Source organism: Moschus berezovskii, chromosome 13 (assembly GCF_049115385.1).
Source record: "Moschus berezovskii isolate FMDL1 chromosome 13, NW_MosBer_1.0, whole genome shotgun sequence".
Classification (NCBI taxonomy): Eukaryota; Metazoa; Chordata; class Mammalia; order Artiodactyla; family Moschidae; genus Moschus; species Moschus berezovskii.
In genome coordinates this window covers 353312-377114 of record NC_142472.1, presented here as the reverse complement: position 1 = coordinate 377114, position 23803 = coordinate 353312, and the positions used below count along the sequence as shown (strand labels likewise).

The 23803-nt window shown below is 59.3% G+C and overlaps 1 protein-coding gene across 3 annotated transcripts; it reads left to right on the top strand.

The window, feature by feature from the left end:
• The first annotated feature begins 1100 nt into the window (after positions 1-1100).
• On the top strand, positions 1101-23343 carry TMEM255B (transmembrane protein 255B). Of its 3 annotated transcripts, XM_055426868.2 has the most exons (9): positions 1101-1267; positions 7046-7185; positions 10398-10460; positions 15821-15910; positions 16256-16336; positions 17416-17501; positions 18011-18170; positions 19608-19751; positions 22390-23343. In XM_055426868.2, exons 1-9 carry the CDS (start codon positions 1201-1203, stop codon positions 22534-22536), a joined length of 978 nt encoding a protein of 325 aa, XP_055282843.2. In that variant the 5' UTR covers positions 1101-1200; the 3' UTR covers positions 22537-23343. The 3 variants fall into 3 exon arrangements, with proteins under 3 accessions (XP_055282843.2, XP_088698962.1, XP_088698961.1); XM_088842836.1 differs by lacking the exon at positions 10398-10460; XM_088842835.1 differs by lacking the exon at positions 1101-1267 and having other exon boundaries at positions 6970-7185.
• Positions 23344-23803: the final 460 nt, after the last annotated feature.

Genomic DNA, 23803 nt, shown 5'->3' with positions numbered 1-23803 from the left:
TGTTGCACACAGAGCCATCTTGTGTGCAGACCCCACGCGTCAGGGCTTTCTCTCACAATGGAGCCCCTTCAGAACTACTGGGGTTCCTCACAGCGATTTCATTGACAGATATTTTGAGTCAATGGGTCTGGGTTGAGCTCAGGGCAGAAGTAAATCTTTTTAAAAAGATCTTTAGATGATTCTCTGGGCTTAGAACCACAGGTCTTAGGTGTGTCCTTAAGCTTCTAAAGAATCCACCTGCCCAAGCAAGAAACTCAGGCAGGAGACGCGAGTTCAATCCCTGGGTCAGGAAGACCCCTGGAGGAGGAAATGACAGTGGGAGCCTGGCGGGCTGCAGTCCACGGGGTCTCAGAAGGGTTGGGCGTGGCTTAGCGACCGAGCACAGCACAGCAGAGCACACAGGAACCACCTTCCTTTCCAAACAGCGGTGTCAGTGTGGCCATACTAGGGGAGCCCCCTTCCCGCAGATTCTCAGCATTACCTGCCGTCCCACCTCTAATGGTCTGCCCAGGACAAGGCCGGGGTGTGGGGTGGCTGGGGGCGGGACGGGGCCAGGGGCGGGGCGAAGGTGCGGGGCGGGACTAGGTCAGGGGCGGGGCGAAGGTGCGGGGCGAAGGTGAGGGTTGGGGCGGGGCGAAGGTGAGGGTTGGGGCGGGGCGAAGGTGAGGGTTGGGCGGGGCGGGGCCAGGGGCGGGGCGAAGGTGCGGGGCGGGGCGAGGTCAGGGGCGGGGCGGGGCCAGGGGCGGGGCGAAGGTGCGGGGCGGGGCGAAGGTGCGGGGCGAAGGTGAGGGTTGGGGCGGGGGGCAGGGTCAGGGGCGGCGCGAAGGCGAGGGTTGGGGCGGGGCGGGGCGAGGTCAGGGGCGGGGCGGGGCCAGGGGCGGGGCGAAGGTGCGGGGCGGGACGAGGCCCGGGGCGGGGCGAGGTCCGGGGCGGGGCGGGGCGAGGTCAGGGGCGGGGCGAAGGTGAGGGTTGGGGCGGGGCGGGGCGAGGTCAGGGGCGGGACGGGGCCAGGGGCGGGGCGAAGGTGCGGGGCGGGACGAGGTCCGGGGCGGGGCGGGGCCAGGGGCGGGGCGAAAGTGCGGGGCGGGGCGCAGCGCGGGTGGGACGCCGCGGCGGGACGGAGGGCCCGGCGCTCCCGGCTGGTCCTGGCGGCCCCGCGGCCCGAGGTCGCTGTCGCAGCAGCGGGAGAGCAGCCCCGGGATGCAGCCGCTCCCGCCGCCGGTGCCCGGGCCCCTGGCCCTCCTGGACACGACAGTTGAGCGCGCAGGTGAGCCGGGCTGCGTTCCTCCGGTGCCGAGCTCCCACGGGCCCCCTCCCGCCCCTTTTCTGGGGGTCCCGATTGCGCGGGCCCCCGCCGTCTCTCCTCCACCGTCTCTCCTGCAGACAGCAGACCACGACCCGCGCAAGCCGGACAACGCGCTCTGTTTTCATCCTTCCACCCAACTTCAGTCGCCAAAAATTTCTAGGAAAAGGTCATTTCCTGGGGCCAGGTAGCTACTTTCTCCTTGGGCTTCCCTGGGGCGGCTGGGCTCTCCGCGCCCTCCCCAGACGATTCCATAATTTCCAGGATTTCCCTCCCAGCCTGATGTAGCCAAGCGGGGCTGGGACACAGGAGGCCAGTGCCTTTATTCTCTGCCGGGAGGCCGCCAGGAGGGGGCTGTTTTCCCGACGAGGAGGCGGGGAGACTTCCAAAGAGAAGAGGCTCTGGGATGGGAGTGGAGACGCCTGGGTCCTGCAGGGCTTCACAGACCATCCAGTAGGAAATGCGGGATTAAACTCCCAGCCCTGCAAAGTCTTTTTACAAACCAGATTAGTGATGTCACTTGATTTTTAAATGATAACTGAGGAATCAGGAGTCTTTCTAAAAGAAACAGTTCTGTGACCAACAGTCTCTAAAAGCAAATGCAGTTACTGATTATAACAGATAGTTGTTATTATGGTCATTAACTACTTATGGTTATTGCCATTATTATATTAGAATGACTTGATTTAAAAATAACATTTTAGATTTTGCTTCTGAGGAAGAACTTTAAATTTAAAAAATGCTAAGAGTTGGTTTCTTACTTAAAAATACTAACTTTAGTATGGCTGGGATGGGATCATGGGCATTTTCTACCTTACATTTCTGCGTTCACACCCTTGTGGGTGTGTTCTGTGTAAACGTGGAATAAAAGGGAAATTGTTGGCTGAGGGCATGTTCCTGTGTCCGTTTCCCTGGAACAGTTGCTTTGTGCCCACGGCCGCTGTTGAGATTAAACAAGCTCCTTCTTTCTGGGCGTCCTGGGCCCTGCCCGCCAGGAGGGGGTGACTAGGTGACTGCCCCACCCCCCCCGCCCACTTTGTGATGGACCCTTCCAGCTCCACTCAGTGAAGACGGTGCAGAGGGTGGGACAGTGACTGAGCTTTCTCTGTCCTTGCACCTGGTCACTGAGGCTGGGAGGAGGCTGGGAGGGAAGGCTGGGGGGAGGCTGGGAGGGAAGGCTGGGGGGAGGCTGGGAGGGGAGGCTGGGAGGGAGGCTGGGAGGGCAGGATGGGGGGAGGCTGGGAGGGAGGCTGGAAGGGGAGGCTGGGAAGGGAGGCTGGGAGGAGGCTGGGGGGAGGCTGGGAGGAGGCTGGGAGGGGAGGCTGGGAGGAGGCTGGGAGGGGAGGCTGGGAGGAGGCTGGGAGGGGAGGCTGGGAGGAGGCTGGGAGGGGAGGCTGGGAGGGGAGGCTGGGAGGAGGCTGGGAGAGGAGGCTGGGAGGGGAGGCTGGGAGGAGGCTGGGAGGAGGCTGGGAGGAGGCTGGGAGGGGAGGCTGGGGGGAGGCTGGGAGGGAAGGCTGGGGGGAGGCTGGGGGGAGGCTGGGAGAGGAGAAGCCCTGGGCTGAGCCATCTTAATGTTAGCACCAACCATGACCCTCCAGCTATCACAGGTGTAAAAACACATCTAGAACCTTCATTTATGCTCTCGCACTGCTCCCTATAGCAGTGAAGTGGCAGGCGAGCAAGGAGCTGTCATTATCTCCACTTTGCAGATCAGGGAACTAAAGCTCAGTCATGCATTCAGCATGAGGGGGTACAGCTGTGGGAACCCCATGTCAAGCAGGAGCCCCATGGTCCCTGCTCTCAGGGTCTTCTGCAGGGTCAGAGGGGTGGGGGCACCTGGAATCACTCAGCGTGTCTGGCAGCCCCACAACATTTCGGGCACAGTTCACGTAAATTGCCAGCACAGCTGTTAGCGTCATAGTTGAGATTTTAGCTGACCGGGCACAACCTTACGGGGCTTCAATTATAACAGTGCACACATGAGACTCCTGCTGACGGGACAGGGAGGCCAAAGGAACAGGTCGAGGAGTCTGGTGTTTTCCTCCAGCACAGACTACCCCTCCCCTCCAGAACCTGACCTAAAAGTACACACGTGTGATGGTGGTCTGGAGCATGGCCCGCCGTCTTTTCTTGAACTCGTTTCTTATTGTCTGATGCTTACGTGAAGTCCCGTGTTTATAACGCCGAGTGCAGGCTGGGATCCTGCCGTGTTGTCTCTCGTGTGCCTGGAGTCCAGATCGTGCAGCCTGTGTCATTGAAACGAGGCCACTCAGAACCATCCCTTCCCTGTCTGCTGTCTTCCCAGACCTCATGTTCCCTTAGCAGCTATGACACAATCCTGACAAAAGGGCTGCTCGGGCCCTGTGCTGTTTATCATGTAGCAGGTTCACAGGGAAAGTCAGACTTGGGGAAGTGCGGTGAAACGGTGCAGTTAGATTGAAGGTGGTTCCTAGGAAGGAGACGCCTTTGACGAAGCCTGTCGGGATGTCACTAATGGACTTGACGAGGCCGCAGAAAAACCGTTCATGGGGGTGCCCTCCAGTCCCCACTCATCATGCAGCTTCCTGAAGGGGCTGATCAAAGCGGAGCTGAGAGCCTTCGGAACCAGAGTGTCGTCGCAGGGAGGCGAGGGGGTCAGCCAGACGGGCCCACGGAGCTAAGAGACCAGGTCCAACAGTTGGACCGGTGGTGTGAAGCAGGCACTGAGATGGCAGTTAATTATTTTGAGCGTAATGAACGTACAATGCATTAAAATAGTAAAGATAGCAAAGCCCTCTGAGGAGGAGGGCATCTGATAATTTCGTCAAACACTTAGTCCCATTTCAGGCATCTTCCTGCTCTTAAAACGTGCTTTACGACTGAGATTGGCCTGGGCCCTTGGGAAGAGCAGTCGAGGGCAAGCAGTGCCCAGGGGACAGCATGGCTGTGGGCTCCCCCGTGGGGCTTGGGGCTGGGCAGGGTGGCCCGTGCGTAGGAGAGGTGAGCCCGGGCCAGATGGGCAGGGCAGAGGCTAGAGGGCCATCCGGCTGCTGGATGGCCCTGTGTCACTAGTGTGATTGTCGCGTCACTTTCCAAGGTAACAGCTTCGTTAATTTTCCAAACCATAGCAGAAGACGTGTTTGTAACTTTCGTGTCCTTTATTTCAGCGTACCTGCCATTCTAAAGTTAATCACCCAGGACAGGATGTCGCCCGTGGGGAGGTGACTTTCTTTCTCTCACTCACCCATTTTCAAAGTGGCTTTGCCTTTCCATGGTCTCTTCCCCCAGCAAGACACCCCAGATCAGTTGTAGCCATTGACTTTTTGGTCTCTGGGGGAAACCAGCTTGTACTTGAATCCTTGGTTTCAGGCTTTAAATATGCAAGGAAAAATAAATGATTGCTTCTGCATGCTTGTGGCTCTACCAGGAAGATGCAGCGAATAGCAGTGAATGAGGGAAAAGCCCTCCGTTGGCACCCCCGGGCTGCTAGGTCCTGAAGGTGTGAATTGTCTGCTCATACCTGGGCTGTGCATCTGTGGACACTCCTCTAGATGGCTCGCCCTCAACAGGTCTCAAATATTTGCGATAAAAACTATTGGAAAATGGCAGTGAAAGAGCGGGTAAAGGGTGGAGGGCCTCTGGAGTGAAGCGACCTCCCCGAGAGCTCTGCCCCAGCCAGGCCGGTGGGTAGAGCAGTGTCCCAGGCTGACCAAGCGATTCTGAGTCAGCACGTTGACTCAGGGTTTTGGGTAATTTATTTCTGAGTACGTGACAATCTGGCTTTGGGTGGCATGGCCTTGGCCTGCCGTTCAACTTTGCTGATGGGACTGCAGACAGCGTGTAAATTTTCAGATGCATAGTCTGGAGCGGCGGAGCCGGGTGAGTGCTGCTGGAGGGGCCCGGGGTCACCCGAGATGGTATGTATGTATGTCACTCGTGTCCACCTCTGTGTGACCCCATGGACTGTAGCCCGCCAGGCTCCTCTGTCAATGGGATGGTCCAGACCTGAGATGGTGGTTGTGGTCAGATGCACAGCTGCTTTCCCAGCAAACACGCAGACACACGCACATCAGTTTTGAAAACTTGGGTGCGGGAAGAAGCACCACGCTTTTCTTTCATCCCATTTTGTTCTGGAGTCACAGGGATCAAGACAGCTAACTCTGCAACAAACAAAGCATACCAGCCTAGGTGGGTTCCATGTGGGTCTCTCATTGGCCCTCTGCCTGACTGTCTTTGCCTCTGTTGTGTGGTTGTTGATGACCACAACTGAGATTTGATTACGGTAATAATTATTAGCATTACGATTAAGGTTATTGTAAACAAGGCTTCTTGCCTTCCTTGAGACACGTGTGGGGAAGGTAGTTCCACACGAAACCCAGAAGTCAAGGCTTGGGGGAGGGAGGTGCCAGTAATGGAAGGGTTCCCTTCTTGCTTTCTTGAGTTCTGTGACTACTGACACCAGGGCGTCCACAGTAGTGCCTTGCAGTCTGGAGATGTGATTCTGTTACCTAAGCAGAGTTCAGAGGTGGGTGGGCCGGGGCTGTCTTTCTGCTCTGCCTCTCTGGGTGCGACTTCCCTTGTCGAGCTTTCCTCACAGAGCAAAATGGCTGCAGGGGCTCCGTCTCTGTGCTCACACTCCACGCTATGGGAAGGATGAAAGGGAGGAAGGCCGAGACAATGGTTCCTTTAAGAGATTTCCCATAGGTTCCACCTGACACCCCTTGTTGAGATGGAGACTATGTGCTGAGGAAGTAATCACTCAGCAGAAGAGGCTGGGAAGTGCCACCTCTCAGCTGACCCGTTTCCGCATCCAATAATGGGGCCCGCTGACAAGGGGAGAGGGAGGCGGATGTGCAGGAGTGTGGTGGTGAGCTCTGCACACTTTTATACTTTCTGCACCTCCCATTCAATGTCTTGCGAGTTTGGCGCTGAGCCGAGACCTAGAGGTGGACCAGCGAACGGCACTGGCTCAGGATAGAGCCTGGGACAAGGGTGCACCCATAGAACAGCGTGGATTCACGGGTGGCCCGGAGTGGGGCAGGCACCCTCGCTGTGCCCAGCCTGCTCAGCCTGGTCCAGGCGGGGTGCAAAGGTCCTCCGACCAGCCTTGGAGCTGGGGTGGGGTCCAGACCTGGGAAGCACCAGGCTCCTGCTCAAGTGGCTGCCTGGCTGTTGCCGTGGGCTGGGGCTTGGGTGGAGGGCTAGGGGACTTGGGACCCAGGGAGGGCTTGGCTAGCCCGATGTTTACTGAGAACCCGCCATGTGTGGGCGCTGTCCTAGGCAAGAGGGGGCTGTCGGGGAATGAGGCAGAGCCCCACCCTCGCAGGGCCCATTGTCTGGGGGACGGCGATGGGGAAGTGGACACAGAACATGGTGTCCGTGGCTAGAGACGCTCTGGGTGCAGCGGGGCCCCGGGGAAGGATGGCTGGGCTCCTGTTCTCACTGCAGGTGGTCGGATGGAGGCCCAGGTGAGGGCGGCCATGCAGGACCAGTGGGGTCTGTGTGCCCTTCACCAGGAGACAGCGAGGAAGCGGGCGAGACCTCAGCTGGGCAGAGGAGGGTAGCAAGCGGTCCCGCTCTCAGGACGGAGGCGGGGAGGGTGGAGGCAGACACTCGTGGTCCCAGGGAGTGCGTCCCAGGCCCTGTCGGTGAGCGGAGGGCTGCCGGCAAGAGCCATGGCTGCTGGGATGCCTGCGAGGTGCTGGGACCCTCCCCGAGCCCAGCACCTTACCCACTGGCTCCTCCTGTGTCCTCCCCCGGCAGGGTTTGTGAGAAGAAAGAAGACCACCCTGTGGTTTGTGGGGGCTCTGCTGGTGGTGTCCGCCGCCATCCTGGCCGTCGGCCTGGCCGCGACCACAAGAACTGAGAATGTGACTGTGGGCGGCTACTACCCTGGCATCATCGTGAGTGTTGGGCCCCGGGGGCAGGTCTGGGGCCCAGGGTACAGAGTTCGTGTGGTGCTGACACGCCACCGCAGCCCGCAGAGCTGGAAGTTCAGGTGGTTGCCTGCATCAGACGGCCCGTGGGGTGCAGGGTCCTGAGAAGTGAGGAGGGAAAGGAGTCAGAGCCAAGGAGAGCGATCGGCCCTCCCAGGGTCCCCGGAGGGAGCCAACCCTCTCGGAAAGTGGGCTTGGACTTTAAAAGAGGCCACAGAGCCTGGATGGAGGCTCGCTAATACGACTGCATGGGAGCAGCAGAAAAATGAGCTGATGCAGTCCACATCTCTGCTTCTGGGCAGTGACCCCCCCACGGCAAAGTCACAGCCTAGGCAGACCTGGCAAGAGCAGCCCCCAAATCCGAGATCATCAAGGCTCTGAACTATGAGGTCGTGTCCACTGTTGGCAGTAAAGTTTGCTCCTGGCGTCGGCGTTGCACTCAGGGAGCGCTGTGACATTGCCCTTTATCAGACATGACGCCCGGGGCGGAGTCTTACACAGTGATAAACAGAGCCTCCAGTGCGGGAGACCCGGGTTTGATCCCTGGGTCAGGAAGATCCCTGGAGAAGGAAATGGCAACCCACTCCAGTACTCTTGCCTGGAGAATCCCACAGACGGAGGAGCCTGGTAGGCAACAGTCCATGGGGTCGCAAAGAGTCAGACACAACTGAGTGACTTCACTTTCACTTAGAAATGAAGCTTATTTAATTTCTCGCTAAAAGTATTATCCACATGAGTAACGGTGTTGATGAAATTTTAGCAAGGATGAAAATATTTTACAAACATTCTTCATTTCATCTTTGTATTCTTTATTTCTATACTTTCTGCTGTATAAATCTACATTATTTCCCTGTTTACCCTTTATGAGTAAACCCCCACGAACAGTGTCTGTGCAGATGGAGTTCTCAGTGAAATCTCTCGAGAATCTGACTTCCTGGACAGGGCGGGGGGAGCTGGGGGCTGGTGGCTGTGAGGATGTGTCCTCCAGATGACCTGCAGAGCGTCGGGATCAACCACGAGGAGGTCTTCCATGTTCTCCAAGCTTCGGTGGCTCAGGATTTCACCTTGAGGTCACCTTCAGAACATCCCGGGTGTGTTCAGAGCCTCGCTCTGCAGAGAACCTGCCTCCTGGGCAACGGCCAGGGTGAAATTGGCTTCAGTTGAATGATTTTGAAAGCAAACGGTGGACACGACAGATGAGCTTTGCTCAAGGCAAATGAGGATGAAAGTCACTTCTGGGGACACAGCTCCAACCCTGTAGTGAATGAAGGGTGTGTCTCAAGCAGAAACTGGGCAAGAGGGTGGAAACACCTCAACATTTTGTAAAGAGGATTTTTTTTCACATCCAAAAACATGGAACTTAAGGCAACAATAGACATATTTTAATTCATTTATATTGGAGGGGATTTTGCTCTCGTGGATGGTGGAGTGGGACTGCAATATTTGGAAGAAAATGCTCGTCTTTCCTTATTCCTTGAGTTTTTAAATTACTGGTGAAAACTGCATCTGTGCGTTCATGTCTGTCTCATGGATGTCCTCACAGAGAAGACATTCATGGACACAGGTTGGTCTGACGTTTATGCATTAAATTTGGTGCCATGGCCTTAGAGGCGCCACAGCCCTGCTGGCCCCCTCCCCCCGGCTCTGCATGGTCACTCAGAAGCCAGCGGGCGGGCAGAGCCAGGGGGACCGACTAGCGGGCTCCAGGGCCCGGACTCAGGCCGCCCTGTGTGTCCGCGAGGGGCTTGTCTCTCACTGCTCTGAGCAGCACCCCTGGCGTTGCTGGAACTCCGCTCTTCAGAAACTGAGGCATTCTCCCTGGGATGGGCACGGTGGGGTGAGACTGCCTGCACCCCTGGGCGCTGAGACGTGCTCTGGGGGTTTCCCTGCTGCACCCGCGTCACCCGCCCCTGGGCAAAGAGCTGAGGCGGGGTTGGGGGCAAGTGGGCGGTCCTGGGAGTTACCTGTCCACCCACTCAGCTGAGTGACGGGTGGGAGTTACCTGTCCACCCACTCAGCTGAGTGACGGGTGGGAGTTACCTGTCCACCCACTCAGCTGAGTGACAGGTGTCAGCCTGTCAGTGTCTGGAACAGTCTGGGTTCCGGCTTCCTGATCCTCCCCAAGGTGTCAGCTGTCCTCCTCCAATGGCCCAGGAGAAACCCTGGGACGGGCCTCCCTCTGACCCCCTGGCGCAGAGGACAGGTCCCCGTGAAGATTTTCTGCGTGTTGGGGTGAGGGGCCTGTGACACTCTTTTCCCAGAATCAGTTCAACCGGTGTGTTGTTCACATCACTCAGTGTTCAGCTCAGTCGTGTCCGACTCTTCGCGACCCCGTGGACTGCAGCGCGCCAGGCCTCCCTGTCCTTCACTCTCTCTCAGCACTTGCTCAAACTCATGTCCATCGAATTGGTGACACCATCCAGCCGTCTCATTCTCTGTCGTCCCCTTCTCCTCCCTCCCCCAATCCCTCCCAACATCAGGGTCTTTTCCAGTGAGTCAACTCGTCGCATGAGGTGGCCAAAGTATTGGAGTTTCAGCTTCAGCATCAGTCCTTCCAATGAACACCCAGGACTGATCTCCTTTAGAATGGACTGGCTGTATCTCCTTGCAGTCCAAGGGACTCTCAAGAGTCTTCTCCAGCACCACAGTTCAAAAGCATCAATTCTTCGGCGGTCAGCTTTCTTCACAGTCCAACTCTCACATCCATACATGACCACGGGAAAAACCATCGCCTTGACTAGGTGGACCTTTGTTGGCAAAGTGATGTCTCTGCTTTTTAATTCGCTGTCTAGGTTGGTGATAGCTTTTCTTCCAAGGAGGAACTGTCTTTTAATTTCATGCCTGCTGTCACCGTCTGCAGTGATTTTGGAGCCTGAGAAAATAAAGTCTGTTACTGTAGTTCAGGTATTTGAACACAAGATGAGAACATGGTTCAGAACACAGACACAGCAGCTTCACTGTGATCACCAGCTTCGATGGCTCTCGAGAGGCCCACCCATTGGGTGTTAGCCACCCCCACCCCCACCCCGCCACTAGTGCTTCCAGCCCCGGGGGGTGGGGGTGGCCAGCCAGGCTCTCTGATGGGATGTCCTGAGGTTGGCGGTCACTGCTCCATGTCCGCTTTATGCTGTCAGGCCTGTAACCTGAGCGCTTTCTCCCTTGTTTTCCTTTGGTGTCAGCTGGGCTTCGGATCTTTCTTAGGGATTATTGGCGTCAACCTGGTGGAGAACAGAAAGCAGATGGTGAGAATGTGTGTTGTTTCAAATGTGGGCCGCGGGGCGTGTGGGGGTGGAGTGGGGAGTGTGGGGGGTGTGGGGAGTGTAGGGAGGGTGTAGGGGGGTGTGGTGGGGAGGTGTGGGTAGTGGGGAGTGTGGGGGATGTGGGGGGGTATAACGGGGCATGTGGGGGAGTGTGGGGGTGGGGAGTGTCGGGGAGTGTAACGGGGAGTGTGGGGGGTGTGGGGAGTGTAGGGAGGGTGTGGGGGGGTGTGGTGGGGGGAGTGTGGGGGATGTGGGGGGAGTATAACGGGGCATGTGGGGGAGTGTAGGGGGGTGTGGGGTGGGGAGTGTCGGGGGAGTGTAAGGAGGAGTGTTGGGAAGTGTAGGGGGGTGTAGGGGGGTGTGGGGGTGGGGAGTGTAGGGGGTGTAGGGGGGTGTAGTGGGGGGACTGTGGGCAGTGGGGCGTGTTGGGGGGAATGTGAGGGGGTGTGGTGGGGGAGTGTGTGGGCAGTGGGGAGTGTGGGGGGTGTGGGGGTGGGGAGTGTGGGGGAGTGTTGGGCAGTGTAGGGGGTGTAGGGGGGTGTGGTGGGGGGACTGTGGGCGGTGGGGAGTGTTGGGGGAATGTGAGGGGGTGTGGTGGGGGAGTGTGTGGGCAGTGGGGAGTGTGGGGGGGAGTGTAGGGGATGTGGGGGTGGAGAGTGTGGGGGGTGGGATGTGGGCGGGGCCTGTCACCCCCACAGCTGTAGCTGTAGGTGTTCCTAGGAAAGCCCTGCCCCAACCCAGTGCCCCAGAATCAGCCCCTAGCTTCGCACTGTAAAGCGGAAACTCAGGCCGAGCGGGTGCCACTCATCCTCGTCTGAGCCTCCCCCCTGGGATTGTGGCTTATGTCCCACAGCCTCCTGTGGTGCCTTAGCAGCTAAGGTTGGGGCTCAGGAAGAAAAGTGTAGGGCTGGTCATTCGTTTAAGTCACTGTGTGTAAGCTTCAGGCAAAATCACGCACGTATGAGCATTTGTCCTTGAGTCAGGAGCCCTCGCGTGTTCTCCTGCCTCTGGGGTATGACAGCGTGTAGCCTCTCCCAGACTGGGCAGAGCGGGTCAGTGGAGAGCCGGAAGGAGCGCGGTTTGGAGGGCTGTGCAGAGGACACGTCCACAGCCGTCTGTCTGTGGGCATGCGTGCCAGCCTTGATCGGTGCTATAGACCTGATTTTCATGGACTGTTTCCATTTGGAGCCTGTCTTGCTGGTATTTACCTTGGGGAAACAGCGCTGTAAGAATGCTGGTTAATTCTGCCGGTCCCACGTGGCGGGCCTTCGTGGGCTTCAGAAGGGCTGGGCCGTTCCTTTCTCGCCTCACGTCAGGTGGCGCCGCTGTTTCCGCCCCTGCACGCTTCGTCTTCCGCGGCGTCCCCAGCACCACAGTGGCCGCCCTGGGCGTCCACGGTGTGTGAGGCGGTGGGGAAGGTGCTGCCTCTCTGGAAAATAGCCTGGCAGCTCCTCAGAGGGTTACGGCCAGAGTTACCGCAGAGTAAGGCGTGTGCTGTTCTGTCTATACTGGCCACCCTAGTGGGTGTGACGGGAGCCTCGTCATGGATTTGCCTTTCCTTGATGAGTGACGTTGAGCTGCTTTTCATGTTCTGGTTGGTTTTGTCCATCATTTTTGGGGGAATGTTTATTCAAGTCCTTTGGCCGTTTTTAAATTGGGTCACTTCTTGTGTGTTCCCGACACAAGTCCCTTATCCGATAGACGACCTGCAGGGGCTCCACCCATCCTGCGGGCTGTCTTCTTACCATCTTGACAGTGTCCTTTGAGGCGTAAAAATTTTCAGTATTAATGAAGCCCATTTTACCTACTTTTTCTTTTGCTGCTTATGTTTTGGTGTCATTTCTAAGAATCTCATGCCAATTCCAAGGTCATGAAGATTACCCAAGGTCTAGGAGTTTTATCAGTTCAGTTCAGTCGCTCAGTCATGTCCGACTCTTTGCGAACCCATGGACTGCAGCACGCCAGGCCTCCCTGTCCATCACCAACTCCCAGAGTTCAGTCAAACTCATGTCCATTGAGTTGGTGATGCCATCCAGCCATCTCATTCCCTGTCATCCCCTTCTCCTCTTGCTCTCAATCTTCCCCAGCATCAGGGTCTTTTCCAGTGAGTCAGCTCTTCACATGAGGTGGCCAAAGTATTGGAGTTTCAGCTTCAGCATCAGTCCTTCCAATGAACACCCAGGACTGATTTCCTTTAGGATGGACTCCTTGCAGTCCAAGCGACTCTCAAGAGTCTTCTCCAATACCACAACCCAAAAGCATCAATTCTTCGGCTCTCAGCTTTCTTTATAGTCCAACTCACATCCTTACATGACTACTGGAAAAACCATAGTCTTGACTAGACGGACCTTTATTGGCAAAATAATGTCTCTGTTTTCTAATATGCTATCTCGTTTGGTCATAACTTTTCTTCCAAGAAGCAAACATCTTTTAATTTCATGGCTGCAGGCACCATCTGCAGTGATTTTGGAGCCCAGAAAAATAGTCTGCCACTGTTTCCACTGTTTCCCCATCTATTTGCCATGAAGTGATGGGACCAGATGCCATGATCTTAGTTTTCTGAATGTTGAGCTTCAAGCCAACCTTTTCACTCTCCTCTTTCACTTTCATCAAGAGGCTTTTTAGTTCCTCTTCACTTTCTGCCATAAGGGTGGTATCATCTGCATATCTGAGGTTATTGATATTTCTCCCGGCAATCTTGATTCCAGCTTGTGTTTCCTCCAGCCCAGCGTTCCTCATGATGTGCTCTGCAATAAGCAGGGTGACGATATGCAGCCGTGACGGTCTCCGGAGTTTTCTCGGTCATATTTAAGTCTGGTCTGAGTATGTCTGCGTAGTCGCTCAGTATTGTCTGACTCTTTGTGACTCTATGGACTGTAGCCCACGGGGCTCCTCTGTCCGTGGGATTCTTCAGGTAAAAATACTGGACTGGGTTGCCATGCTCTCCTCCAGGGATCTTCCCCATCCAGGGATCAAACCTGCCTCTCTTACATCTCCTGCATTGCAGGCGGATTCTTTACCCCTGAGAGTTGATTTTGTATGTAGCATGAGACGGGTCCACATTCCAGCTTTTGCATGAGGTCTGTGGTCGTTCTCCTGTTCAGCGTGTGCATTCACAGCCCTCACTTTCCCTGGTCCTGGCTGGGCTGCGTCCCCTCTCACCTGGACCCTGTTGTCGGGGCGAAGTACCCCATCTCCACACAGCTCTGGGCAGCCCTCTTCATATCACAACCTTATCTGCTTAGCATTTGCATTTTAAAATCACCTGCCCTTGTTGGAATGTAGACGGTGGGCCCAGCGGAGATTTGAAGATGACCTTCTAGCTCCTGAGTAACAGCTGTCCCTCTCCTAGGAGAAGAGATCCTGACCGGGCAAGGAGGTGCATTCACAACAAGACCCGGGGCATCCTGTGGTTGCCAGGGCAACAGACACATCCTCTCTGCAACATCTGTGGGGTCGGGCCGCCCTCACATAGGAGAGGCACCTTCTGTGGGGTGAGCGGTCCTTCTGCTAATGTTAAACCACTAGCAGCTGGAGGGGGCCGCGAGGCCTAGAAGGATAAGGCGCTGTAACAGGGCCCAGGACGCGCAGGTCTCGGCTGAGAGGATGCTCTCCTAATGCTTGTCCTGACAGGTTTCCTATTTCTAGACGAGGGCTTGGAGGAGAGGACTTGCAATGTCTTTCCCAGCACCGTCACCTGGACCCTGGGTTCTCGGTCAATTCCATGCGTGCGGTCGTCCCCGAGCCGTTTATCATGCTTGTGATCATGCTAGCACTGACCTGTAACATTTCCTGAAGGTTGATGAGGACCTGTGCAAACTGAGTCAGGCCACATTTACACATCCGTGGCAGGCAGGCGGTCCTGCATGCCAGGGTACCTTGGAAGGTGTGTGCTTTCTGTGAAGCCTGGAGGCAGTTGGGTGGAGGTGTGGTGTGAGGGTCTTTTGGCCAAGGCAGCAGGTCGGAGCCAGCCACCAGCCAGGATGAGGAGCGCGGGTCTGTGAGGTCGTCAGGTGGTGCCCAAAGGCCTCACTGGGGCAGCGGGTCTGATGATGGCTCTGCTCACCCACCCGCTCTTGGTGAGACCGGCAGGGCCCCCGGCCTGGGGCCAGCACTCAGCTCAGGCACATGGGCTGGGCAGACACCCACTCCCAAGAGGCCCCGGTGACAGGGCTGGATGCAGACCCGCCGGCCCAGCAGAGCCATCTCTAGGGACAGCTCTGCTGCTCGGGGACGCCACAGGGCCTGGGGGGGAGGCTGTGTGCCTGTCTGCGGGAGCAGGCTTGCCAGCCAGGTGTTGGGCAGACCCGCACCTACACAGCAAGGAGGGGCCGCGAGGAGGGCGCCTGGCCGCCTGCCCCTTGGGACAGCCCCGTGGTGTGATTGGGTGGCCTCTGGCCTTGTTCTCAAAGCTGAAGGTGAGACGCCGTGTGCGTGGCAGCTTGTTTACAAGGTTTGGGTGAAAGTTCCGGTCACTTTACATACTTCCCAGGTTGGAGAACATGCCCTTATGTTGTGGATCGCATGGTGCTGGGAGGGGTCCTGGTGCAGGGCTCAAATGATTGCAGGTTTCATAAACCTGCAATCGTTTCACAAGAAATATTGAAAACAATGTTAAAGAGATGGCCGGCCTGAGACGTGAGGACAGCTTCTCAGCCTCATGAGTAACGGAAACTCAGGCGGTAAGAGTGAGGCTTGTGTGCTGTTGGATCGGAGCAGGCGTGCGGGGGAAGCGGGCAGGCACTCGGGGGACGCGGGCAGCATCCTTGGGGACGTCAGGGGCGCACGTCAGGCTGGGTGGGGGCCACTCGTCCCCTGGGTTCTGGCGTGCGCAGGTGCCCGCCGTGTCTCTTGGCAACTGTGGCCCCTGGGTCCCCGGAGCCCATCCTGCAGAAACTCTCGTGTGTGAGCCCAGGCTTTTCTGTGGAATGCGACCAGGGTCTTGGTAGCAGTTTGTTACAGCAAGGAACTGCCGGGCTCTGGGAGGCCCCGGCTCATCCACGAGGCTGTGCGGTGGGGCGACAGCTCGCTGTGTACCGTCACTCCCTATACCCCATGAAACAAGCAAGCAACCAGGGCAGGCCTTGCTGGGAGGGGGGCACCCCGGCCGGCGTGGTGGGTCTCCAGCGGCCATGGGGGGAGGCGAGGATCCTGGGGAGGTGCTGCGGGGTTCTAGGTGAGGACCCTGTGGGGTTCCAGGCGAGGATCCCAGGGAGGCGCCGCAGGGTTCCGGGTGAGGATCCTGCGGAGGTGCTGCCAGGCTCCAGGGGGCCTCAGGACCTGAGCAGGGTGGGTGCTGGAAGGTTCTGCCGCACCTGAGCCGCTCCCGTCTCTGCTTCCAGCTGGTGGCAGCCATCGTGTTCATCAGCTTCGGCGTGGTGGCGGCCTTCTGCTGCGCCGTCGTGGACAGCGTGTTCGCCGCTCGGCACATCGTGAGTCCTTCCCAGCCGTCCTGGCTCAGGTCTCAGGCGCTGTGTGCGTTAAGAGGCCGTCAGAAGTCCAGCCTCCCTTGTGGAGCCCGGCTCGGCGGCCCGCCCCGCCTGCGCGCCCTCGTGTTGTCCAGCCGCTGGCTGTCCTCCCCCTTTCCCTTGTTCCCCCACTGTAGCCGTAGTGTTAGACCCGAGTTCCCCGCCTTCTCCGCGGCTCTGGGGTGAGCCTGGGGGCTCTTGCTGGTCGTGGCCTCGCTCCTTCGGGCTTGGAGCCCGCGGTGACAGGTCTGAACTTGCCCTGGGTCGCTGCCGATCTGCGCTGAGGCTGCCCTTTCCACTTCCCTCCAGGAGCCCAGGCCCCTCATGGCAGGCAGGTGCCAGTTCTACTCCAGCGGAGCTGGCTATCTACACGACGTCTACCAGACGGAGGTAAGGGCCGGAGCGCGTCCTCTCCCTGACCTGTGGCTCTGTCCACGTCGGACTGTCCTGGCCCCAGCGTGTCTCTGCCGCGTCTTCACCACGTGTCTGGTGAGGAGTGGGGCATCTGCCGTCACCTTCACCCTGGACTCGGAGTAGCCCCGTGTCCGCTTGTCCAGTCTCTATGGCTTTCGAGATGAGCCTTTTATTGACTAATTAGTGCATCACAAAGTGCGGACCAAGCTCATGTGGGTCCCAGCTCACCGGCCGTCCAGGGCTGAGGACACAGGGCGAGTTCACGTCTGTTCTGGGAGCGATGGGGCTGTGGTGGCCGCCTGGCCCCGTCTGTCCTGCCAACTCTCATCTCACTGTCTAGATGTCTGTGAAGATTGGTCAGTTTGGTTAAACACAGCCTCTGATGCTGTGTGCAGCGGTCAGGCAGGAGGGGCGCAGGGCGGGTGGTGGGAGGAATGTGGGAGCAGGCGCGTGGTTGAAGCCTATGGCCGTCGGGGACGCCGCCCGCTGCCGCCTGCCCACATGGGACACCCCTTCTCCAAGGGCCTGGCCCGCACTCCCGGAGAGCGCTCTGGGGCCTCGTCCTGGTCAGTGGGGGTCATTGCCCGGGTCCCTGTCCCCACTCACGCACGTTCTTCCCCTCAAGTCCTTCCTGAGGTTCCCGGCCCCCTCCGCAGCTGGGTGGTCTCTGCCCACTTGCTGCCCACATGGGGGTGGCTGGCTCGTGGCACTGGTCACGAAGTGCCGAGGAAGGCAGGGGAGGCCTCTACGGTGTGGGTCAGACCAAGCTGCTGGCAGGTCCGGGAGGGTCTCCCACCTGGAGGGGTCCCTCCCTGGAGGCACAGGGCCGAGGCCCTCTCCCCCACCTCGTCCAGCAGCAGGCGCTGGTCACCTGGTCCCTTACCTCCCCCTGCAGGGAGGCTGCATCGCCCACCAGCACCTGACCCGGCAGAAGACCGGGCGGGTCAGGAAACACGCACTCAGGAGGGGCGGCTGCCTGACTGGGGGGCAGTGCTGGGTGAGGGTGAGGGCAGGGCAGGGCAGGTGTGGGCACCTGGCTGCCTGTCTGCTTGCAGGTCACCTGTCACTCCCCGAATGGTGGGTGTCCGCTGAAGGTGAAGAGCAACACTTGTTACTGCTGCGACCTCTATGGCTGCCAGGGGTGAGTGGTCGTGGACAGGGAGGTCAGGCCCGGGGCCTGGGCAGGTGTGTCGGGGGAGGCTTCTTGGGGGGCTCGTGCTGGGGGCCAGACCCCGCTTCTGGAGGGGCTGGGGTCAGGGATCACCGCCCCCTCTGGCCCTGGTTCCCTGGGGAGGGGCTGGCGGCAGGCACGGGGCCCTGGGGCATTTCAGAGCTGCATTACCTGCCCCCCGCCCAAGGCTGGAGGTGTTGTTCCAGGGTTTGGTCCAGTCCCTGGAGGTAAATCTCAGCCCTGTGGGGACCGACCCCCGAAGCCTAGGACCCCTGGAGTTTTGGGCCTGTGCAGGGCCGCAGGGCAGTGTGCTCTGCTCTGCTCAGAGGCCTGGGTCGCTCCCGGGTGAAAATGGCCTCGGGGTCCGCTGCCTGCTGTGTCTCCTTGCCGAGGGCCCCAGCCCCCGCTCCGCCCTGCCCACCCACCTGCCCGGGCAGCGCCTCCGCGGCTGCGGGTGACACATGCCCCTTGCCATGCAGCGTCCGGAGTCCCCCTGTATATCATGAGTTCGTGGGCGTCCGTGCCTGCCGGGACGCGCTCCAGCTCTACTGGCTGCTCTGGGCCTCGGCTGCACTCAATGTCCTGGGGCTGCTGCTGGGGGTCGTCACCGCTGCCGTCCTGGGGGCCTTCAAGGATGCGGTGAGTGTGCCCGCCCCTGCCGGGCTGGCCGTGGCCCTGGCCCTTCAGCCCGCCCTCCCTGAGGCATGAGCGGCCTGAGCCCACCCAGGGGCAGAGTTGGACACGGAGCCTGGCCCCCGACGGCCTTGCCACGCCGCCCTGGCCCAAAGCTCGTGGAATCCCAGTGCCTCCGCCCCGTGGGTGTGGGGCTCGGGCCTACACTTCCCCAGGCACAGGTGACTCCATGTGCGTCCCCGAGAGCCTGCCTGAGTGTCTGGGCGGCTCTCCCCATGGCCGGTGTCCTCCCCAGGGGGCCGGCTGCTCCAGGCTGTGTTGTCAAGCGGAGCCCGCGGGGCACCTCCCACAACTGGCCCCATCCCCGGAGGTGCTGCACGCGAGGCCCCTGACACCCGGGAGCACCCATGACTGCCCACACCAGCAGCCACGCTCCCGTCACCCAGCTTTAGAGAAAAGGCAGTGTAAACGCACCTCCAAACGGCCCCCTGCGGCCCAGACCCCAGCGATGCCCCTGCTCAAACAGCCGACGGGCGGCTTGTTACTGCTGCCCCGAAGACTGGCCATTGCCCGCGTCTCTCAGTTTAGCCTGGAGCCTCTCAAGAGCTGTGACATGTTTCTGGAAGGTTTCCTGACCCCAGACGAGTCCTAGGAGACCATAGGAGACCCCGGTGCCCCCGTAACCACCCTTCTCCCCAGGCTCCCACCCTGGGCCCTGCAGACCCCAGGCCCAGCTTCTACTTGGTCACAAGGCTTGGCAACCAGGCGGTCCTCTTGCCCCTGGGACGGCCAGGGTCTGTGGGGCTCTCTTGGGGGGCTTCTCCTGCTGTGGCCGGTCAGAGTGTTTCCCTGGCAAATCTCCAAGGACAGGGATGTCGGTCTCCATGGATGCATAGAGTCTGGTTCGGGCCCTGTGAGCCTGGTGGAGGCTGCTGGTCTGTCCCCAGGGATGGTGGTCCACCCGATGGGCTTCCCAGAAGGGGTCCTGTGCTCACTGAGTGTGTGATAGAACCGCTGCAGCTTCTCTGGGGATGTGGCAACCCCCCAGAGAAGGCCGCTCGTTACACAGGATGCAGCTGTGTGTAAGCCGTGCGCTGGACAGCTTCCTCTCGCAAACCCAGAGCTCTGGGGTGTTGGGAGAAGCAAGCAAAGTGACTCCTTAGAGTTTACACCTATGAGTAGATGCTCTTGTAAGTGTAGTGCGTCTTATAATTGAAGAATTATCTTAAACGGAGACACCACTCGCCACCCGAAGGTCTCTGCTGTCAGGGCTCCGGAGGCAGGTCCCAGGTGAGCTTTAATTCCGGTCAGAGGGAGACCCGCGGGAGGACGTGGACGCTGTCCCCTGGGGACTCCACAGGATGACGGCTGTCTCCTGCATGACCACTGGATGGGGCTGCCCAGAGCCAGGCTTGGCCGACGTGTCTCCATCCTCTGTGGCAGGTCCCGCTGGCCCAGCTGGCCTACGGCACGTCCACGGCGCCTCGGGTCCTCTACGACCCCGCCCAGCAGATCCTGGCCTACTCAGGCTTCCACCCTGGGCCCCAAGCCGTCCCGACCTGCTCGTCCTACCCGCTGCCCCTCCAGGTAGGCCAAGTGCCTCGGCCAGGGCGAGGCTCACGTCACGGGCAGGCCTCACCTGGGATGTGCTGCTTGGGTGGCACCCGGGAGCAGGGGCTTGGGCTGAAGTAGTTGGGGGGGGGGTCTGTGGCTCCCCCTCCTGGTTAGGTGGGGGCAGTGCGGACCAGCAAGGGGGCGGGATGACATGCGGACATCCCCAGGCCCCTCGCAGGACGTTCGATGGCCCCGGGGGTGCGTTTTGGGTGTCCTTCGCTCCTTGTGGCCCTGGAGACCCAGCCAGCTGACGTTTCAGGGCCTCAGCTTTCCTAACCCCCATCTGGGTCCCCCGGAAGTTGGCTGCAGTTTCCTGGCCAGAGCAACCGGGTGGGCCAGCTGCCTGGCCCCCGGGACGTGCCAGAGTCCCCAAGTGGTGCCTGTGGGTTTCCAACCTCCAGCCATTCCTCACCCTCGACAGTGGCTGCCACTCAGGTTTCACTCTAACACACCTCTGGAGGCTTTGAGGTGCTGTGGGAGGAGGTGTGTGTGGTGAAGCCTTGTTCATAGAGCAGCATCGCCAGGCCACCCACCAGCCACCAGCGCACCCCCAGCATAACGGCCAAAGTGTCCTCAACTGTTGTCCTGTGGCCTCTAGGGGCAGAGGGCCTCCGTTTTGCGGGGAGTGGCCTTGGCACATCCTCTGGTCTGTATTGATGATGACGAGGGCCTGATCAGCTTTTACCAGCAGCACGTGTAGGAACACAGTTTCACGCACAGCAGTAATCAGACTCCCAGGAGATGCCGTGTGTGTGTCTTGTCAGAAGGAAAAGGACAAACAGCTGCTCCCCGCTCTGCTCCCAGCGGAGGAGGAAAGGGACTCTGCAAGTGTTCCGTCCAGTCATTGGCAGCGGAAAACACTCCTACACGACAGAGGGAGCGAGCCGCTATTGGGGGCTGTTTTGAGCAGTTAGTCAAAAGAAAAATCACGGAAGGGAACTCACCTTCTTTACTCCCTGGGCTGCCTGGTCAGGAAATGCAGGAATAAGGACCCACCGAGAATCAACTCACATCCTGTAACGAAGGACCTTGCACGCCGGTAAATCCGGTAAATAAGGGCCTCGCGTCCTTTCCTAAAGGACTGTTTGTCTGCCCTCCTGATGGTGTCACCTGTGTGAGCAGAGCCTGGCTTAACTCTGCTCTGTGGTGGCTTCCTCCCTGGTTCCTGGTGGCTTGTTCCTTGTTTCCTGGTGGTTTTCTCTGTGGTCCGTGGTGATCTGTTCGTTTCATGGTTCCTGGTCATTTACTCTGTGATCCCTATTGCTCTGTCGTGTGGTTCCTGCGAGCTCCTCTGTGGTTCCCACTGGATTACTCCATGGTTGGTGCGGTGTACTCCCTGGTTCTCTCAGCGGCTCATTTCCAATGAAGAACAGAGCACGCGCGTGCACAGTGGGAGCTGGGGTCCCCACAGGCCTGAAAGGACGCTCTCTAGAGATTTCCTGTCTTCCACGGCCAGAAAGAAGTATGAACTTGAGAGAGAGAGCAACAGAGTTGGGCAGGGGCCCAGGGTCCTTGGACCCCAGAGTCCCCTTAGAGGGTCTCCAGGAGGAGGGGCAGGCAGGCAGGTGCCTCCTGGCCCTGGGCTCCTGATGGGTGGAGAGCAAGGACCCACTTGGCCCTGCTGCAGACCAGAGCCTGCATGCACTCACCATGTCCCATCGCAGAAGGGGTTGCTTGCTTTACTTACTTAATGTTGGTTTTAAGCAGGCATTTCTAACCCTTAGAAGTTAAGAAAAAAAGAGAAATTTAAGAGGTTTGTTGGCTGGTGGGGAAAAACTGGAAGTTTCATTCGTTTAAAAGCTGTGCCATGGCCCAGCACTTTCTTTGCAGGGTCACTTTGCATCTAGGTGTGTTAGTGTGGGGTCTCCTGAGATACAAAGGCAGTAGCGTGTCTGCACAGAGTAGACACACAGAGGGTGTATTTACAGATGGAGGTGGCACACGCATAGATTTACAGCTAGAGAAACAGACAGCTAGGGGAAGAGAGTCCGAAACCTGTAGGGCAGGCCACAGGCTGGAGGCCCCGGGAAGAATGGGTTCTGCAGTTTGCGTCTGAAGGTGTCTGGAGGCGGAATTCCCTCTGCTCGGGGACCGCAGGTGTTCCTCTTCAAATGATTGGATGAGGCCCACCTGCAACAGAGAGGGTGATCCGCTGGTCTACATGCTCATCACAGCTACGGAACACCCTCAAGAAGACATCTAGATGGTAGTCTGGCACCTGGGCACTGACCGTAGTCTAGCCAAGTTGATGCATAAAATTAACCATCACGCACTATGGAAAACATTGATGTTCTTGGTTTTCCCCTTAAAATGTGAAGCGTTGAGTAAGCCCAAGGCCCCAGAGGAGCTGGGCAGCCTTTTCCTGGGACTGGGTTAGTGTGTCTGCGTATCCAGTGTCAGGTGGTCAATGGCCACCCTTCTGAGTGTTGAGACCGGTGTCCCGCAGAAGAGGTGGGGGCCCCGTAGGGCTGAGTCAGGGCCTCCCATGCCCCCTGGGAACGCAGCCTCATCAGGAAGCAGTCACCACCTGCGGGCCTGGGCCTGGGGGCTGAGCCCAAGGGGGCTCCGAGGGGCCCCGGTGGGCTGAGGAGGTTTTTCTGTTTGATTGCAGCTGCCCAGTGGCTTTGCGGCCTCACCCGGCTCCGACCTCCCTCTGCCTGAGGACTCACAGCCTCAGCCCAGCTCCAGCTGCTGGCACCCTCCCAGCGCCCCCACCCACCTCCTCCCTGGGGAGAAGCCCCCTCCCTACACTCCGTGATGCAGCGGGTGGAGACGGAAAGCAGTAGTTTGGTCTTTTCAAGAACAAAGCAGCCCCCTCCCGACTGTGGCCGCCTCCTGCAGACCCTCCTGAAGACCCTCCTGCAGACCCTCCCTGGCAAATCTATGCAGGAGAGGCCAGGGCCATGCGGGGGACCCCAGTGGTGAGGCCGCTCCACCTGCCCCCCCTCTGTGGGGATGTGGCCACACCCCCAACTGAGCTAAAATTCCCGCTGAAGCAACAGGGCTCTGGCCTCACCGCTTACAGAGCAGTTTCGTTTCTCTTCCGTTCTTCTCATCCATCATCACGCACGTTACCGAAGGCAGCGTGGCTGTGTGCCGTGAGGGCCGCTTCCTAGGAGATGTGCTGTTCACGTGTGCAAGTCCCCGGGGAGGGCAGGGTGGCCACCTTCAGCGCGGCCCTCCTGGTGCACGTCATCCCAAGGGAAGTCCTCCCTGCTCGAGTATAAGCTCTGCGTCCATGGCCTGTGCCGGCCGGAGGTCTGCGTGGGCTCTGCTCCAGTGGTGTCCGGGGGTTGGGGGGCGGTGAGCTCCTGGGGCTGCGTCTGTCAGCCCCCGGGGTGTCCAGCAGAGCCGGGTCTGCTCCTCAGCGGGGGGACCCCACATGGGCCCCCAGCCTGCAGAGCAGGAGCCCCTAAGATACTGGCTCTCTGCTGAGAAACCCCTGCAGGGGCCGCCTGGGAGCAGCTGTGCCCAGTACAGACCGAGGGCAGCTCTGCCCCGCAGCGACACGCCTGAGGAAGCAGGTGAGCGCAGGCCTGGAGCTGCTCACAGGCCTGAGTCCCCAGTTACAGCCCAGGCAAAGGGGCTGGGGCGGAGCAGGGGGGAGGGGGGAGGGGACGAGCAGGGGAGGGGAAGGCGGAGGGCAGGCGGCCGAGTCGCAGCAGGACGCGGTCTCCGGCGACCCCTGCCGGCGGGGACGCAGTTTCGTCCGACAGGCCCGCTCCAGCCGGTGCGCTCAGGAGGGTCCTCAGGTTCACACGCGGCTCCCTCGTCCTGCAGCAGGGAGGGACCCGTGCAGTCTGGCCCCGGGGCCCGTGCAGTCTGGCCCCGGGGCGAGCGGGCAGGGCGGGTGCGCGCGCACCGACTCCCTGGCCCCAGCACCCGGGGGTGGTTTTGGCCCAGTGCCCCCGTTTGCCGTCAGCAGTGTTGTGTCTACGGAACGAGGTACATTGCTTCATTGAAAACATTCTCTTGCTAAAAAATACCTAAGCAACCACAATAGTAGCATCAAAGCTCACTGATCA

Coding starts and splice junctions, on each gene's coding strand:
- TMEM255B (XM_088842835.1), top strand. CDS start 6,970: ATGCCTGCGAGGTGCTGGGACCCTCCCCGAGCCCAGCACCTTACCCAC. Junction 7,186..10,397: donor GCTACTACCCTGGCATCATC/GTGAGTGTTGGG, acceptor CTTTGGTGTCAG/CTGGGCTTCGGATCTTTCTT. Junction 17,502..18,010: donor GACCTCTATGGCTGCCAGGG/GTGAGTGGTCGT, acceptor CTTGCCATGCAG/CGTCCGGAGTCCCCCTGTAT.